Source organism: Podarcis raffonei, chromosome 3 (assembly GCF_027172205.1).
Source record: "Podarcis raffonei isolate rPodRaf1 chromosome 3, rPodRaf1.pri, whole genome shotgun sequence".
In the NCBI taxonomy this organism is placed as follows: Eukaryota; Metazoa; Chordata; class Lepidosauria; order Squamata; family Lacertidae; genus Podarcis; species Podarcis raffonei.
In genome coordinates this window covers 63355151-63372549 of record NC_070604.1, presented here as the reverse complement: position 1 = coordinate 63372549, position 17399 = coordinate 63355151, and the positions used below count along the sequence as shown (strand labels likewise).

Genomic DNA, 17399 nt, shown 5'->3' with positions numbered 1-17399 from the left:
GGCGTCCACGTCACCCAGGAGATCACAGCCACAGATATAAGAAAATAAGAGTCATTCCATTGTCTGGAGAGGTCACTTCCTGGTTCACATTTTCAACTGACCCCACCAATGGAAGCGTGCAGCTGTATTGAGGCAGTACCAGGTGTTGAAATTTTGCACCCATAACAATTTCGTGCCCAGGGCAACTGCCCCTATGCCCCCCCACGGTACGCCACTTGGATGTGGGGCGTAATATCCATCCTTGTACATGGTGGGAGGGAAAGGATTGCAGTTTGCCAACCCCAGCTGAAGTGGTTTCTTTCAGCCCCTGAGAATGCTGCTCTACAGCTTGTGCAATGCTGCCCACTCATACATTAAGTGCCCTTTAGCAGATGTGGGACGCGGGTGGCGCTGTGGGTAAAAGCCTCAGCGCCTAGGGCTTGCCGATTGAAAGGTCGGCGGTTCGAATCCCCACGGCGGGGTGCGCTCCCGTTGCTCGGTCCCAGCGCCTGCCAACCTAGCAGTTCGAAAGCACCTCCGGGTGCAAGTAGATAAATAGGGACCGCTTTCTAGCGGGAAGGTAAACGGCGTTTCCATGTGCGGCTCTGGCTCGCCAGAGCAGCGATGTCACGCTGGCCACGTGACCCAGAAGTGTCTCCGGACAGCGCTGGCCCCTGGCCTCTTAAGTGAGATGGGCGCACAACCCCAGAGTCTGTCAAGACTGGCCCGTACGGGCAGGGGTACCTTTACCTTTACCTTACATACTTCTGCCAAGCAAACACCCTTGCTTCATTCAGCATGCTTTAGAGTTGATTGGGTGAGGCTGGAGTTCACTGAAGAGCACGGTGTGGCTATTTCATTTCCTGCCAAGCCCAGAATGTAGCCCTCTGACCCAGCAGCAACAGAGTAACTGAAATATCATGAGAAGCTGGAAAACTCCCACACCAAAGTGTATTAAAGGGAGCACACTTTCACCGACATCAAGATGTAACACCTTATAAACATTCTTTTCCAGTGCAGTTGATACAGAAGCAGCATAGATGTTTTATTAATTGATAGTGGCTTCCTTTGCTACTAATTAGCCACCACTATTATTTATTTAAGTGCTGACTTTGTGGGTTGGTTATTTATAATACAAATAAAAGACACCTGCCTCCAAATTGCTTGAAGATCAAAACTCATTCTAGCAGTGGCTTTCCTGTCGTTTCCCCCTCTCTGCCTTCCCTCCAGAGTCTTGAATTGGATTATTTCGACAGTAATGGTGGCAGAACAGAATACGGCTACTATTATTACTTCTAAGCTTCCCAGTGCTGCTTTTACTGCTCCATCCTTTATAGTGCCTCTGCTTCTTAATAAATATCTAGTTACTCATTTAGTGGGAGACACCATTGCTCTGTTATAATAGAAACACAAGCTTTAAAGCCAAAGCCCACAGCACAAGACGAGAGGTGGGAGATCCATCCAAGGAAAAAGCAGATAAGGGGCTATAGGTCTTTATATATGAGGTGTGGATATGGCATTTGGGATATGCAGAATCCCCTTTGAGATCATTAACGGTCCCTTAGGGGTTGAAAAAAATAAAATCTCTATGTCAAAATTTTATCAGTTCCCAATCAGCATAACCTACCCCTGTTTCACTGCTTTATGAATGTCATTATCCCATTGAATACTTGGCCTGGACATTATTTCTCCCAAGTGCATTATCTTCCATTTGCCTAAATGCATTCAAATTAATAGAGAGCAATTTAAAGTACTGTATGCATGGTCTTAAAGTGCTATACATCTGAATTAAGACCAAGGCCAATAGTAAACCAGGTAAAGGCAGGGACAGGGTGTTAAATAGCTTTCTTGCCATTCTAATGCCAGCTGGCTGCCCCAAAAGGCACAGTCAGCTTACTAACACAGACACACCGCCAGCCTGTACATTTTTGGGATGGCTCACAGGTGCTTCGAGAGGAAGGGCAAGACATAAATTTAACCAATAAATAAGTATTTTAAAAAAATAAAATCCTAGCACACAATCTATACTATTTTGCACATGGGAAATGTGATTCTGCTGTGGTTTGTTATGGCTGTGTAGACTTTGGCAAAAAGAAAATGACAGGTTTTTAATTAGTGGCAAGTGATCAGGGATTCGTTTGGGTCAAGACTCACCAAGGCCAACCCTCCATCTCAGTTCAGAATACCAGAGTATTAACCCTGGAAGATACATGAATCATAGAATTGTAGAGATGGAAGGGACCACAAGGAAACCTCCACTCCATTTGGGTCTTGAACCCAAGACCCTGGCATTAAGAGCTTCCTGATCTACTGACAGTGCTATTAGATCAAGTGGAGAGTTGCAACAAAAGGTGGCAGTGTTCCCCAGCTCCTAAGAGGAGGCAGCTTAAAACAGGAGCCTTGTAACAGCGTTTAGGACCCATGGAGGCATGGGGAAGCAGAGGAGCACCTGCCCCACTGATCAAGTAAAAGAATAGAAATACTTAACTAACTGACCAGTCACATCAGTGAAACTTTCCCACCTATGTTATGTGGTGTTCTCAGGCTCAGGGCTGATTTCTGTTTGGAAGCCTATAACCTGACAGGTTCAAACCTGAGTCCTTTATTGCTATATAGGCTTTGCAGCCCATACCTATGATGTGGCCAGACGTTGCAAGAGGAGTCTCTCGCTGTGCAATGTTTCCTGTGGGCTGGTCTCAGCCTGGGAAGCTCAATAGCCTGATGAGGGGGATGAGATGCCCTTCTTGTTCCAAGGCCTGTTGCACAGCTATTCACCAAAATACAGTGATGGCATGCTTGACATTAAATACATTGCGTGGCATAGTGCATTAAACATATGTAAAAGGATGGGGAGGGGGTGAAGGAGTGCAGAAATCTTCCTAAGCTTCTTATGCAAACTGTTCCAGGTGTCAAGGGAAATCAAATCTTTCCTGGGATCAGAATGTCTGCCGCCACCAGTTCTCCACACACTAAGGATTGTGTGCCAGTCTTTTAAAGTTCACATGGCAAAAACAAACAGTGGAAGCGCATTACCAATGACAGCATGCAGCTACAAGCCCTTCAGAAATAAACTCTCTAATCAATGGATATAAACAAGTTGCATTTCCATCCAATCCAAAAAAGGATCACCTACCCCACTGCTAATTAATACCTCTGTATATTTAACGGCCTGAAAAGGCTCATGGACTCGCTTATTGTAATCCGTTCATTAAAAGTTAAACTTAGTATTCAGGTACTGCCTTGCCTTTAGTACAGCGAATCAAATGCACACCGCTGAATAAGTGATTTTGTTTGTTTATACAAACTAATTTCATGCTATTAGTAGCAAATGCCACTGAGGATTAGCAATTCATGAACAGTAAATAAAACTAATTACACTTTGCAAGCTGACTTCCAACACTGTCAGTCCAACTCGCCAAGCTTTATGATTAGTCGTTGGGGGAAGGCTTTCCTTTTTATTTCTTAAGTTCTTGCATTCGGTCCAGAAAAGAATGGCGTTTGACTCATCTTGTTCTAGGAATCAGTTGAATACATTATTGCTGTGCATCTACTCACATGGCTCACTAAATATACTGGGACTGATACTCCAAAACCATTAAATCCTTGGGAGTTGTACCATTAATTTCAGTGAGAGGCTCATTGCACCACCAGTGATAATTTGTTGGATTAATATTTTGGATAGGAGTGCAAAAATCAATCAAACACGAGAGTCTCAGAATTGTATTAACTATTGGAGTCAACTCCTAATAAAATATTTGAGTGGGCTACCACCCCCCCAAAGTTGATGGGCATTGCCATTCAAATGGTGTTCATGCACCACATCATCTGAACAGTTATGTGGGGCAGGGCTTACTCGGGGGCCCCAATATTTTATTCAAGTTGGCACCCCTGCTATTTCCAACACTAACACAGTCCCACATAAAACTTGTGGAATCAGCCTTGCAAAATGCCTTCTTCCTGAAGAAGTCGCTTTCGGTGACATAATCCAATGTTCAGTTAAGTTGGAAACAGTGGGACATGATGATGTAATCTGGCCAAAATTTACTACCATTGATTTCAGTGATATTTGTTCATGATGTGTTTAGACTTTCTGCTGAAATGGCCTTTAAAGTGTTTCACTCCAATGAAATTAACCCTTGATTTATAACTGCCATGTTGGTTTCATTTTATATGTTGCTTCTAAACATGCACCATGGGGTTCTAAGTATACCAGCCTTCCTCAGCCTTATAATGCCCAGTTGTAACTTCCCTGACCAATGGCCATGTTGACTTGGGCTGATAGGAGTTGTAGTCTAGAACATCTGGAAGCCACCAGTTTGGGGAAGGCATACAAGAAATATGCAGCTGAGTTCTGTGTCACTCGTGAAAGCAGAGGGCAGTGTGACATCATATCAGAGTGTACTTCTTACATAACTGACTGTTATCATTTAGGGAGTGCAGCATATGGTAAGATGATGTCATGTCACATGCTGTGTTTGACTACCTACCAGCAGGAGAGGGAGAATGAGTGCAAGGGCAGCTCATTTCTCCCATAATGTCTACCTGGACTCTGAAAAAGACTGAAGTCTGTGGATCTACCTCACAATACTGACACAGACTTTTTATATGCTCAATGTAAGGATAACATTCTGGGTTTTCAGCTAGAGCCAGACCCCTTGCTACTGCAAAATTGTACCTCCCTATTAAGCACAGAAGGTGAACCATATCAAACATATAAAAAACTAAGAACCAGGAGTCTGATATTAGAGACGTGTTTTCCAGCTGGAACAGAATCCCTTCGTAAAAATCAAGTCAGCAATTGCTGCCTATAGACGTTCACGTGTTTCACTCTCAAAGACTGCCAAAATGGAACTATATAATGAATCTTGCTGGTCCTAACCAGCCATGCTGTTTATGCATCATTAAAATTAAACTTCCACTTCTGCCAACAAATTACATTTCCTATATATTCTCATAATTAGCACTTCAGCAGCTTCTGCTATTCAGAGACACTCTCGCATCCTTGCATTCAAGGCTGTTTGAAAATGTTTCGAGCCAGTTCTGTCCTCGTCAGACATGATTTCTGCTCTTCATCAAACAGGCATTCTCCTTTGATGGAAAATGTGGTTCCAAAGGGGTGAGCGAACCAGCTGTGGTTTGGAAAAGAGCAACTTCTGTTTTCCAAATGCTGCATGGCCCCCTGTCCCTTCAACCCACCCCCACCCCTTGCCAGGGATCTCGCTTTCTTGAATCTGAAGCTCTCTCTCTTGCCAATCAAACTACTGGGGGGTTGATTCAAATGCAATGTTTACTTCCCCTCTAAATTATAATTCTGTTGAAAGGGTAAGAAGTGTGAGAGAGCTTTCCTTTGTGGTTGGAGCTTTCAGATCACTTGGTGGGAAATCTTACCAGTTTCCCAGTTCACTGGGGCTTCATAAACCTTGATTTCCCATTCGAACCAGACATCAGGTGAACATGAGTCATTGATACCTGATCCATTTGTTTATTTACAGTCAGTCTTCTTTAAAGATACTAAGATGGGTAAAAAAATATTTGCTACATCAGCTTTAGGAGACTAGGGTGAGCTGCAATCCTAATCATGTCTACTCAGAAGTAAATCCCATTAAATTAAATGGGCATCAACATGGATTGCAGCCTGAATGGATATCAAGTGTGAGGGATGAGAATACCCTTTCATCCTCTACCATTGGGAGGCTTCCTTTTGGCCCTCCACCTTCATGATTTTGCTGTTTTGCTTGCTGATGGATTTATGGCATTTTATTGTACTCCATTGCATATTTTATTTTAATATGCTGCCTGCCAGTTTGCGGACATTTGGGCTAAAATGTGGTATAGAAATAAATTGTAATAATAAAATAATAATAAAATTAATTGTGTGCAAATGTAGGCTTCATTCCCACTCCTTGTTACTCACTCATAAATGTTCCTGACATAAACAGGACTCTAACAAATAGCACTTGTATATTGTTAATTAACAAGACCTGTCCCATTAGGAAAAAATATTGCCATTTAAGATAATCTTATATAGATTATTCTGGGCTATTTAGGTTCATCCTCAGCCTATGTCCATGAAAGGTCTACTCCAAATCAATGTGACTTTTGTTTAAGAAATGCATTTCCAGCATGAGGAACAGATACAGGGGAAACTCTTCTCATTGTTAAATTGCTTGAACAGATTGTATGTACATGTACTCTGTTGTTGTTCTTTTAATTATAGGAGACTTAATCAACTTTCTGGGATTCTGGATGAATTCTGCACCATATTAACAGTTTATGTTAGCAAGGGACCATAATAATTTATATTAAATAATAGGTGTTCATTCTAATTTTTCTTTTTTTCCACCCATTTTCCATATTACATTTGCAAGGGTACATACAAAATGTATGGGGCACAATCCAGCTGAAGTCCCACATGCAAGTGCCATAATTTTAGTAAGAGAAGCAGGGACATGCTTAAATGAGGCCCGTTGGTTTGCAACAGGAAATAAAAGTGCTGAACTGAATGGCACCCACCTGTAAAACGAATGTGATTGGTCAACATTTTGTGTTTCTTACCAAACCCTTGAAACAGGTATGTAGGCTAGGGAGATGGGGTTCTTGCCCCCACTTGATATCTGACATGTGTCCCTGGAAATTGTAATGCATGAAGTGACCTGCTAAAGGCACCTTCAGTCCTAGCATCTCTCCCCCCCAAAAAAAGTTAGGTTTTTCCACACGAGTTTAAAACATTTTTGCATTTCCTGTGCCTGCAATGCACATGCAACTGGCAGTGATAACATCAATCCAAAACACCCTTCCTTTGATATCTGTTCCATTGCAACCTGCATCAGACTATAAGACATTCATACTGTTTATTTGGCTTGAATCTGCTTGTTCTTATATGGGGCTGACTGCAGTGCACATGTACTTGAGAGGCAGTATGGTATAGTGGTTAGAGTGTTTGACTAGGACTTGGGATCTGGTAGACCAGGGTTCAGATTCCCACTCTAACATGAGCGTTTTTACCTTGTTGCCAGCCCCCCTGTCTTGGGCTAACCTACCTCGCAGGGTTGTATGGAGGAGAAAAGAGGAAAGGTGAGATATCATCATCACCATCACCCTCCCAACGAACAGGCATTAACCACTTAGTAGTCATGCATAGGCCAGTGGGGGCTGGCTATCAAGGAAATATAAATTCTACATTGAGTAGCGCGTGGTATTTGATTTCTCCTCCACATTAACAACATCTCTCACATGGCACAAACAAGGAGAACCTCAAAGTAGTTTCTTTCATGTTGCAGTTGGGAAACGGTCTGCCTTAGTGACACCTGAGGCATTGCGTTTGCTTTATATGAGCATCACAAACCCGACAGAGAGCACCAGGTCCACATCCAGCCGCGCTCCACCAGCGGTTCCTTCTTAAAATCGAAATACAGCGTCTCGACGCTCATCGCGAGTGGGAGGGTGGGGGACGGAGAGACCCGAAAGGTGCAATCCTTTGCACACAGACCTGGAAGTCAATCCTCTTGAACACAGCGGGACTCACTTCCTAGTAAATACGTCAAGGATCGCGGCGTAAAACGTTGCGCACAGGATGTCCCAGGTTGTGCCTCCGTCATCTCCAGGTAGGGCAGGAGGGGACCTCCTGGTCTCCTGAACCCTAGACACCCGTTGCCACTCATTGTAGACAATACTGAGCCGGGTGGGCCGTGGCCTGACTCAGTACTTAGGCAGATCCCGATGTTCCTGTGAAGACATGGGGTCCCACAGAGTCCGCCTGCCTGCCACAAGGGGCGCCTCTCCATAGCACAATGACTGAATGCCGAGCCCTTGTGGGTGTGTCCATTTGCATGCAAGTAAAACCCGCGCAATAGAAGGGGATTTGCTCCGGGGTAAGCAGCTGGGCCGGTGTTTGTGGTGGGGTAATTGGTTTGTTTTTTCTTATTTTTATTATGCATTTTGCGGTGGGGGGGTTTTCCTATTGTATTTTTATGTTGTGAACCGCCCTGAGATCTACGGGTGAAGGGCGGTATACAAATTTAATAACTACTAATAGGTGGAGCAGTTGCGTGATGCATCGCCCTATGATCGCCTTGAGGAAGGTTTTAAGACTCGGGATTGCTGCTGCCTTCTTAGCAAAGGGAGAAAATAAAAGACTGTTCCTTCCCTGCCCCCAGGCTGTCCGGTCTAGGGGGTTCCACCAAGGAAGGGGCCCCGGCGCTTGTGCACGGAAGTCAAGGGGATCACTTCAGGACAGAGACCGAGCCTCTCCAACGGCCAAGCGCTGGTCTGCTTTGGAACCAGATTCTTTAGGATATGGATTTATTGATGGCATTTATAGCCCACCTTTCTTCCTCCCATGAGCTCAATGTAGCATACGTAGTTCTCCTCCTGATTTAACCACCCAGCAACCCTGTGAGTTGCTGGGTGGCAGAGGAACGAGGAAAGGGGCTGCAAGGTTTAAGTGGGGCTCCTCCCAGGTGAGGGCGCAGAGGGGACAGCTGTCTAAGAAGGAAAATGAAGGGGCTCCTTTTAAATGTAGGAAGAACTGCGCGCTATACCCGATGACTAGCATGCTTTAGTCACCAGGGAGCAGTTAAGAAGGAAGAGGTGTCTCCATTACCAAATGTTCTGGTCACTCTTTTTAACTTTTCTGGTAAGCTGGTTGGGTCCTCGCCATTTTGTAGCCCTATGTCGAAATTATGTTACCTTGTGTAAGGAATGATGCAGTGAGTATTTTGGAGTTCCAAAAAATGTGTGTGCGCGCACGCATGCACATTCACACACACACACACACACACGATCAGACATTTTAAAGTAGCTAGATGTTACACGCTCCGTATAGACATGGCAATACAGTAGACAATCCTATAAATCAGGCTTCCTCAACCTCGGCCCTCCAGATGTTTTGAGACTACAATTCCCATCACCCCTGACCACTGGTCCTGCTAGCTAGGGATCATGGGAGTTGTAGGCCAAAAACATCTGGAGGGCCGAGGTTGAGGAAGCCTGCTGTAAAACTTCTGGTTTCCATTAGGCTTGATCCAAGTGCCGGTCCAAAGTGAAATATTTTTTAAAAAGACTAAACTTGGCTCTCCGCCAATGAAGAACAGGGGGGAAGGATCCAGCTTCACCGGGACGCTGCTGCGTTGGTGACAAGGCTTCAGAGCTGGAATGGGGTGTAAAAGTTGCAAAATGTTGCCGAGCGTTTCAGGCCATGTTCTTGGGAACAGCTGCGGCTCAGAGAGCGGGACTTGGTTTCGGAATTACAGCTCAGCCATCGGACGCATTGGGGGGCGGGGAGAATGCCCCATAGCATGCAAAAAGTGTTTTTCCATCCATATGGAACGAATGCCTGATCTCCCTTTCCTCCTCACCCCCAACTGGGCCGTTCCTTTTGAGCGGGGAGAGGGGAGCTCTCCACACGCCGTGCTTTGCTAGACCTTTTCCCTCTAGCAGCTCAACTGATTGAGCACGAGACTCTTAATCTTTTGGTTGTAGGTTCGAGCCCCACGTTGGGCAAAAGATTCCTGCATTGCAGGGGGGTTAGACTAGATGACCCTCGGGGTCCCTTCCAACGGTACGATTCTATGAAGACCTCCATTCGGGGTCTCTCAGTTTCCCATCGAGGGTCAGCAGTCGAGCGATGCAGGAGTGGGGCGGGCTGGGAGAGGCGTTTGCTCCCCCATGAAGCAGTTGCCTCAGGAGAAATCCGTAGGAAAGTCGTGCTGGGGCGGTCCGGGACTGCTCGGTTCGCAGAGGATCCAGCAGAGGGCTCCGACCCGGGAGGCGACTTGAAGGCGATGGGCAGTCGCGCTTACTCGTCACGGGACCGGGGGAAGGCTTCACTCACCTCCTCCAAACATCGTCCTTAAGTCGCCTTGGCAGTGAATATCGTTCATTCCAACGAAGGAGCTCTCTGGATAGCTGCCGGTGTACATCAGGATGGTCAGTCTTCCTTTCTTTCCTTTTAAAATAGTTCCGATTTAGACAAAAATAACAATTACGCTATTATTAATAATACTATTAATATTTTTTTAAAATGCATTCTCCAGATAAAAGCGAGGAGACCTCGCCACCGGCTTCGATCGGTACTTCGGGGGGTTCTCATGCCAGGAATCGCGCCCAGGAAAGGACCGAAGTGCTGTCAGCTCGGAGGCTTTGGGAAAGTGACGTCGCTTCCAGGTCGAGCCTTTGGCTTCGAGCCGCATCTTCGCCGAGATGGGGTAAGACTGGGCTCCGCGTGGGGATGCGGGAATAAAAGTATGGAAAAGCGTTGAGGTTAACTTGTCGCTTTAGCCTCTGCATATCTATTCAGAAGTAAGATCCACTGAGCTTAGTGGCGCTTACTCCCAAGAAAAGGTGCGGAGGACGGCAGCACAGATCTCTTAACATCATCGGAGATGATGCTAAAATGAAGTAGCAAATGCTCTGGGATTAAGGAGCCTCTAAATATTAGTTTTGGAAATGACCAGACTCAGAAATAATATCGATCTTCCGCATTCCCTCCCTTAAGTCCCTGAGATGGAGGAAATTCCCAAACCAAGTGACGGAACTGGAAGCGAGGCTGCCTGGAGCAATGGAAGCTTTTAAAATAGTGAAGCCAAACTAATATTTAAAAGGTAAAGGTACCCCTGCCCGTACAGGCCAGTCTTGACAGACTCTGGGGTTGTGCGCCCATCTCACTCAAGAGGCCGGGGGCCAGCGCTGTCCGGAGACACTTCTGGGTCACGTGGCCAGCGTGACAAGCTGCATCTGGCGAGCCAGAGCCGCACACGGAACGCCGTTTACCTTCCCGCTAGTAAGTTAGGGACGCGGGTGGCGCTGTGGGTAAAAGCCTCAGCGCCTAGGGCTTGCCGATCGAAAGGTCGGCGGTTCGAATCCCCGCGGCGGGGTGCGCTCTCGTTGTTCGGTCCCAGCGCCTGCCAACCTAGCAGTTCGAAAGCACCCCTGGGTGCAAGTAGATAAATAGGGACCGCTTTCCGTGCGTGCTGGCTTCCTGAGTTCACACGATCGAGGAGTGCGCGCGCCTGGATCGAAGAAAACTCACCAATAAAGGCCGAGAAAACTTCTGGGCGTATGTTTGACGGATTTACCCATACGCAAATCAGCTGCCAACAGACTGCAAGCCACCTGCTCTCCGTCGCGGTGTCCAGCACCATCTTCAAGACCCGGAGCAGCTATCGCGTGTCTTAGCTCTGGAGCAAACTTCTCTTGACAGGTCTCCAGAAGCTGAGGCGCCCGTGCGCCTTCCTTTTCCAGTCGCTGGCCCTCTGTCATTCAACCCTTTCCTATGACAAGCGAGATTGTCAACTAGTTGCCCCAACAGTCAAAGGCGCATCCCTTTGGCCTGCCCTCAACCATTTTCCAAGCCTTCCCCCCGCCTAGGTCCTCTGCCTAACAAATTCTCGCACGGTCTCACCACCGAAGCAGTTGCCAAAGTCCCTGGCTTTTCTGGCACGGTGATCCAACTCACATTGAACGAGGAGATATGAGCACGATACCTTTGAAGCACAGTCGAAGCACACTTCCCCCCTCAAAGAATTCTGGGCACTGAAGTTCCTTAAGAGCTGCTGAGAATGGCAACTGTGAGGTTTAAACCACAGTGCCCAGAATTCAATGAAAGGATGAGTTGCAAAGGGACAGTGTGCCCGCACTTAGTCCCGGGAATTCCAAGCCCAAGGCCAAGACTGAACCCCGCCTCTGCCTGCAGGAGGGCACCCACGCAGTGGCCCTGAGTGCCAAGTGGGGGCTGCTGCAGACTCCATGCTAAGGTCCTCATTCCGTGCATATTTCTTGGGGCAGGAGATGCGTCATCAATCTCAGCGGGCTGGATTTTCCAGTAAACGTCACTGTGAGCTCTAGAGTTACCTGGGGGTTAGATCCACAAATATTATTGTTAAGCATTGAAAGTACTCAATTATCTGAGGTTCCGCCCCCCCCCCCAGCAGAAGTCTGCCTCCCGCAATATCTTATTCACCGGGTATTTTTACTTTGATTTCCTTAAAAAAAACTCAACAACTTTGGCTGCCCCCCCCCCCCGCAACAAAAATCCTGGTTACGCTCACAGGTTAGTTATCCTGAACAAAATGGGACTTCCCTTTGAGCGAAGAGTTTTAGAAACGGGTGCCCTCCTCGCTCAACAATAGGCAACGGGGAAATAATCGCCGCAGTTGCCTCTCAATTTGGTTTGGTTGGTCCCAGTAAGTGCGCAGAGGAGAACTGGGGTCATGGTAAAAATTCTAGTTTGGATTCAGGCATTTTGAACTCAGTGGCATTTACTTCCAAGTTAACATATTTAGGGGTCGGGGTGGTCAGTCGTTTTAGGAGAACTACGCTGCTTTACCTTACCGTGCCTGACCAAGGGAAATTTGAAACAAATTTGGGTGCACATTATATTGGGTGTAGTCGTTTCTGTGCTGGCTCCGCTTTGCAGAATGTTGTCCCCCTTGGTGACGTGTGGCAGAGGCGGCTTCTTTTTTGCTTACTTGGGGGTCACTTGTTCACATGCACGCGCACGCGCACACAGACACACACGGAGTTGTTGCGCCGTTTAGGATGCCTTATGCATATTTCCGCAAGACAGAAAGAAACGAACACAGTGTGTGCCAAAGGAATGCGAACGGAACCGAGCCCAGTTTCATCTGTGAGCCATTTCCCGCAGACTCATAAACTGATCTGAAAAAAACAGATTTATTTGAAAGTTAAATCCCAGAGAATCAATAGAATTTGCTTCCCAGTAAATGGCCTAAGCTAAGCGCAATACTCGAAACTATACTCTCCATTGAATCTACGCAGTCTCAATCATATTTTAAGACTGAAAGTTTTCAGAGATATTGGGGAGATTCCAATATATATGTATCCGCGCTCACTTGGGAAGCAAGTTATCCCTGTTTTTTCCCGTCCAACCAAATAAACAAGCTCAATATAACTTCTAGAAATGATAAAAGAATTGGTAAGTCCATGGAGATGTCAGGCAAAACTCCAATATTTTTAACTGAAAAACAACAAAAATATAGTCTGCGAACCGCCGCGTTTATAGTTCATAATAATAATAATAAAATAAATTTATGCATCAGTAAAGCCCTTGTCTACCGTCTCTGGACAGGCCAGAGGTATTATGAGACGTGGGGTCGGGATAAATTATTTCGAAAAGTGAGTTATTCAGGAACATGGCCTACATTTTTATAGAGTAAACCAAAGCATTCACATCGATTGGACAGTACCGAAGCACGCTTGCCTCTGAAACCGACAGTAGGGGTAAACCACAACCCAGTCAAAATAAAAACTGCCCCTTTAAATGCACTGGGAAGAGGCGATGAGCTTCAGGGACAGCAGTCTGATGCGCATTTCAATTAAGACTGCAGTCCTATCTTCACTTACCTGGGAGCAAGCCGCCCTGAACTCACAAGGCATTGCTTATGAGTAAGCACGCATAGGATTAAACTGTAAACGGTATTCGTTTGTTCCCGCGCGGGGATAGCTAACCTGATCGAGCGCCACTGATTCTGCCGGGCAGCGAACCGCGGCCGAGGAGTGGCATCATAAAGCCCACTTTCTCCTGAGTAGCCTCAGAGTGTTCCCCCAAACCTCATGGAAACCCCTCGGAGGCTACTTCGGAGTATGATTTCCCCGCCTCTTCTCTACACGTCGTTTACTCAAAAGTACTAACGGGACTTGCTTCTTAGTAAACATGAAGAGGACGGACAAAACCCGACGTTGCTTAAAGGAGCACGAGCGCCTCCCTAAGCTCTGAGCTGCGGGGATTTGGAAAGCCCAGCTCTCGGCATGTTGGATCGTGTCTCTCTCCCCTCCTCCACTTCCTAACCCACCCACCCCCTATTTATTTGACACATACCAAGAGGGAGGATCAAAATGCCCCCGCCCTTAAGCCCCGACGAGGGTTCCAGCCTCCTCCCGGCCCGTCGAGGAAGAGAGGCCAAAGCGAGCGCAGGCTGTGCGCACTGTCCTCCCCGGCGGGGCGGGGCTGCCGTCTCCGGGACTCCCGCGGGTCCCTCGGCTGAGGGGTCCGCGGGAGGCTCCGGCGCACAATGCCTGCGAAGCGGGGTCCTTGCTAAACGGGGCCGTCCAAGCGCGCCCCGCTGAAGAATGGCGCGTCATCCCGAACAAGCCCCTTCGAGGCAGGAGGGCGCCTTTTGTCTCTCTGGCTCGCCCGCGGCTCTATAAAAAGCCCCTCGGCTGGCGAGGCAGCCTTAGAGCGAGCTCAGGCGCGCAGCCGCACGCACACGAAGCCAGCAGCTCTCCTGGAGAGGGAGGGGAGAGAGAGAGAGAGGCGGGGAAGGGGGATCTCCTTCTCTGTCTCGACCACTTTCATTCTCGTTGGCAGAAGAGCTTGGCGGCCCTCCTGCCTGCCTGCTTGCCATTCCTCCTCCTCCTTCTTCCCCTCGAGCGGGGAAGCCCCTTCTTGCACCTTCCCGGCCCCTGCAGCCAGACCATGAATTCTGACTCCAGCTCTCTCTCCAGCAGAGCCTCCTCGCCAGACATGGAGGAGATGTACCTGCGGGACCATCACCACCACCACCATCACCACCACCATTCAGTCTCGTCGACGCAGAGCGAGGTGGGCCAGCGCGGGCCGGGCGAGGGCCTCTCTCGGGCCGGCTCCAAGGGCTCGTCGAGCGAAAGCAGCAAGTACAAGATCAAGAAGCAGCTGTCGGAGCAGGACCTGCAGCAGCTGCGGCTGAAGATCAACGGGCGCGAGCGCAAGCGGATGCACGACCTCAACCTGGCCATGGACGGGCTCCGCGAGGTGATGCCTTACGCGCACGGGCCGTCGGTGCGCAAGCTCTCCAAGATCGCCACGCTGCTGCTGGCGCGCAACTACATCCTGATGCTCACCAGCTCCCTGGAGGAGATGAAGCGGCTGGTGGGCGAGATCTACGGCGGCCACCACTCGGCCTTCCACTGCGGGACGGTGGCGCACTCCGCCGGGCACCCGGCCCACCCGCCGGGCGCCGTGCACCCTGTGCACCCCATCCTGGGCGGCGCCTTGTCCTCGGGGGGCAACCCGTCGCCGCTCTCGGCTTCCCTGCCGGCCATCGGCGCCATCCGGCCGCCGCACTCGCTGCTCAAGACCCCCCCGGCGCCGCCGGCCCTGCAGCTGGGAGGGGGCTTCCAGCACTGGGCCGGCTTGCCTTGTCCCTGCAGCATCTGCCAGATGCCCCCGCCGCCGCACCTCTCGGCTCTCACCACGACGGCCAGCCTGGCCCGGATCTCCACAGAAGCCAAGGACCTGCTGAAGTGAACTCGCCGCCGCCTCTCAGAGGGGGCCTTGGCCAAGTCTCTCGCCCGTCCGCGGGAGGGTCTAGCGAAGACCACCGCCCGCCCCCTCGGAAAAAAAAACCTCTCGCTGCCCGGGAAGCCACGGGGGGGGGGGCAAGCCGGAAGGACTCGAGAAGGTGAAGCAGCCCAGAGGTCCCGCGGTGTCGTCGCATGCTTGATTCTCCTCCTCCAACTCCTGTTTTCCCTTCTCTCTCTTTCTCTCTTCCTCCCTTCCTCCCTCGTCCCGTCTGATGTTGTCTCCAAACTTCATTTGCTGTAACCAGGGGGACGTGTGTGTGTGTGTTTAGGGGCAAAGGACCTTGCAAGGTAACATTTTTGGTTGGATTCTGGGTGTTTTGTTTTTCCTGTGATTTCTTTTTCTTTTAAAATCCCTATCAATTCAGGAAATAGGGAGAGGGGAGGGAACGAGAATGTAAATAAGTGCTTGAAAACGGATGGGGGCGGGAGAAGAGATGTCTCTCTGTCTCTCTTCATTGTACTTGTTCACAGCCGCAGAAGCGGTCGCTTGCTTGGTTGGATTGCTGTTCGCAACGATTTCGCCGTCTAGGAAAGCGTGGAAGGGTCATTCCTGGAGCTGAGGAGTGTGGGGGCTGATTTGGAAGTAAGCTCCTTTTAAAAACCAGTGGCCAGGATCCTAGTGAAGTTTTTCAATCCTGTGCAAACTTCATCAGGACTTCTGAGTCAAGCAGTGCAAGTCAGTGCAACTACAAGAGTTAGACAAAGTAAGATGACTTACTTTGGATTAAGTCCCTTTCAAACCAGCGGGGCTTCCTCCCGGGAAAAGAGGGGTGTCTCCTTTATTTAAGGGTGGGGGTGCGCGTAGAATCTGCAGTAACTGGAGCTTCTTAGCGGAGGCTGAATGGGGTTTATATCCACTGACGCTTATTTCCAATGTCTTCTGGGCTAGGGGAGTTTAGACGACGAACGGTCCGATCCACAAACCAAGGCATTTTATGCTGGGAACATAAACCCGTTGAAAATAACAGTAACCCAGGGACACTAATTGGCTAAACTCAGCAAACTGGCTTTTGAATCGGACTGAACGTAACTTTTTTTTTAAAAGTTACGCTGGGGCAGGTACAGGAACCCTTTTAATTTTCCAACGGAGCGTCCGTTCCTCTCAAGCGACTGCATGCGTGCTTCGAGCCTACGCTGTTATTATTAGTATCCAGACCATGGTTGTTCGGACGGCACCAAGGCAGTTTTCCTTGTAACAAGGATTTAGGAGTGCAGTCTCGACGTGCTAGCCCAGGATGTTCTTCCCTCTAGACGAGACAGTTTGCTGCTTCCCCGCTTTGCCCTGGAGCCGTCCAACCTCCCCGCACTAGGTTAGAGACAACCCTTCCACGCCGGATCCGCCGCGTCCAAGACAATGCGCGCTTCCCCGGCCTCCCATCCTTCAGTCAGTCCCATCCTGCATGCGGGCTCGGCGTCCCCCTGACTCTCCCTCGGACCTTCCCCGCTCTCTCTCTCTCTCTCTTTCCCGTTCCCCCTTTCTGGGCGCTTGCTTGACACTATTTTGCGAAGGGCCTCACAGACGATGACGTGTCTTTATTTTTTATATATTCTTGAGAACTATCGATATATTTATTATTATGGACCAGTGTTTCTGGATGAAAATTTCAAATTAAAAACGGTGAAATGATAATTCAAAAAAAGATTTGGGTTTCTTCTTTTTGGTTCTACCTCCTTCGAGGTAAACGAGAGCTGGTTTAGAGTGGGACTTGTTTCAAAACCAATGAAAAGCTGCTTTGAAGGGGTAAAGCCTTGCAAGGTGAGGGAGACTTAAATGCGCTGTACCGAATCGAAATCTGAGTAAAACTGTATTCATATATTTTTTGCAAACTATTTGGGAGCATGCCGCAGCAACTTGGTGGGTATTAAATCGGAGAAAGCGGGGATAGAATCCGATTGCGAATGTGCTTTATGCCTAGGACGCACTTACTTAGAAGCAAGTCCCATTGTATTATTATTATTATTATTATTATTATTATTATTATTATTATATTTCTATCTCATCTTTCCTCCAACGAGTTCAGGACAATATACATGGTGAAATCAGTGGGATATTTGCAAATAGGTGTGAGGAGCATCCTCTCTCTCTCTCTCTCTCTCTCTCTCTCTCTCTCTATATATAT

General features: G+C 48.3%; 1 protein-coding gene and 1 long non-coding RNA gene across 2 annotated transcripts; one reads left to right on the top strand and one right to left on the bottom strand.

The window, feature by feature from the left end:
• Positions 1-12403: 12403 nt before the first annotated feature.
• LOC128410579 (uncharacterized) lies at positions 12404-13482 on the bottom strand. Its single transcript, XR_008329548.1, has 2 exons — positions 13342-13482; positions 12404-12636 (listed from the first exon to the last, which is right to left on the bottom strand). It is a non-coding gene; the product is annotated as an uncharacterized LOC128410579 (long non-coding RNA).
• A 393-nt stretch (positions 13483-13875) lies between these two features.
• OLIG3 (oligodendrocyte transcription factor 3) lies at positions 13876-16933 on the top strand. The gene has a single exon (XM_053382028.1). The coding sequence runs from the start codon at positions 14414-14416 to the stop codon at positions 15221-15223; it is 810 nt and encodes a 269-aa protein (XP_053238003.1). The 5' UTR covers positions 13876-14413; the 3' UTR covers positions 15224-16933.
• Positions 16934-17399: the final 466 nt, after the last annotated feature.

Coding starts and splice junctions, on each gene's coding strand:
- OLIG3 (XM_053382028.1), top strand. CDS start 14,414: ATGAATTCTGACTCCAGCTCTCTCTCCAGCAGAGCCTCCTCGCCAGAC.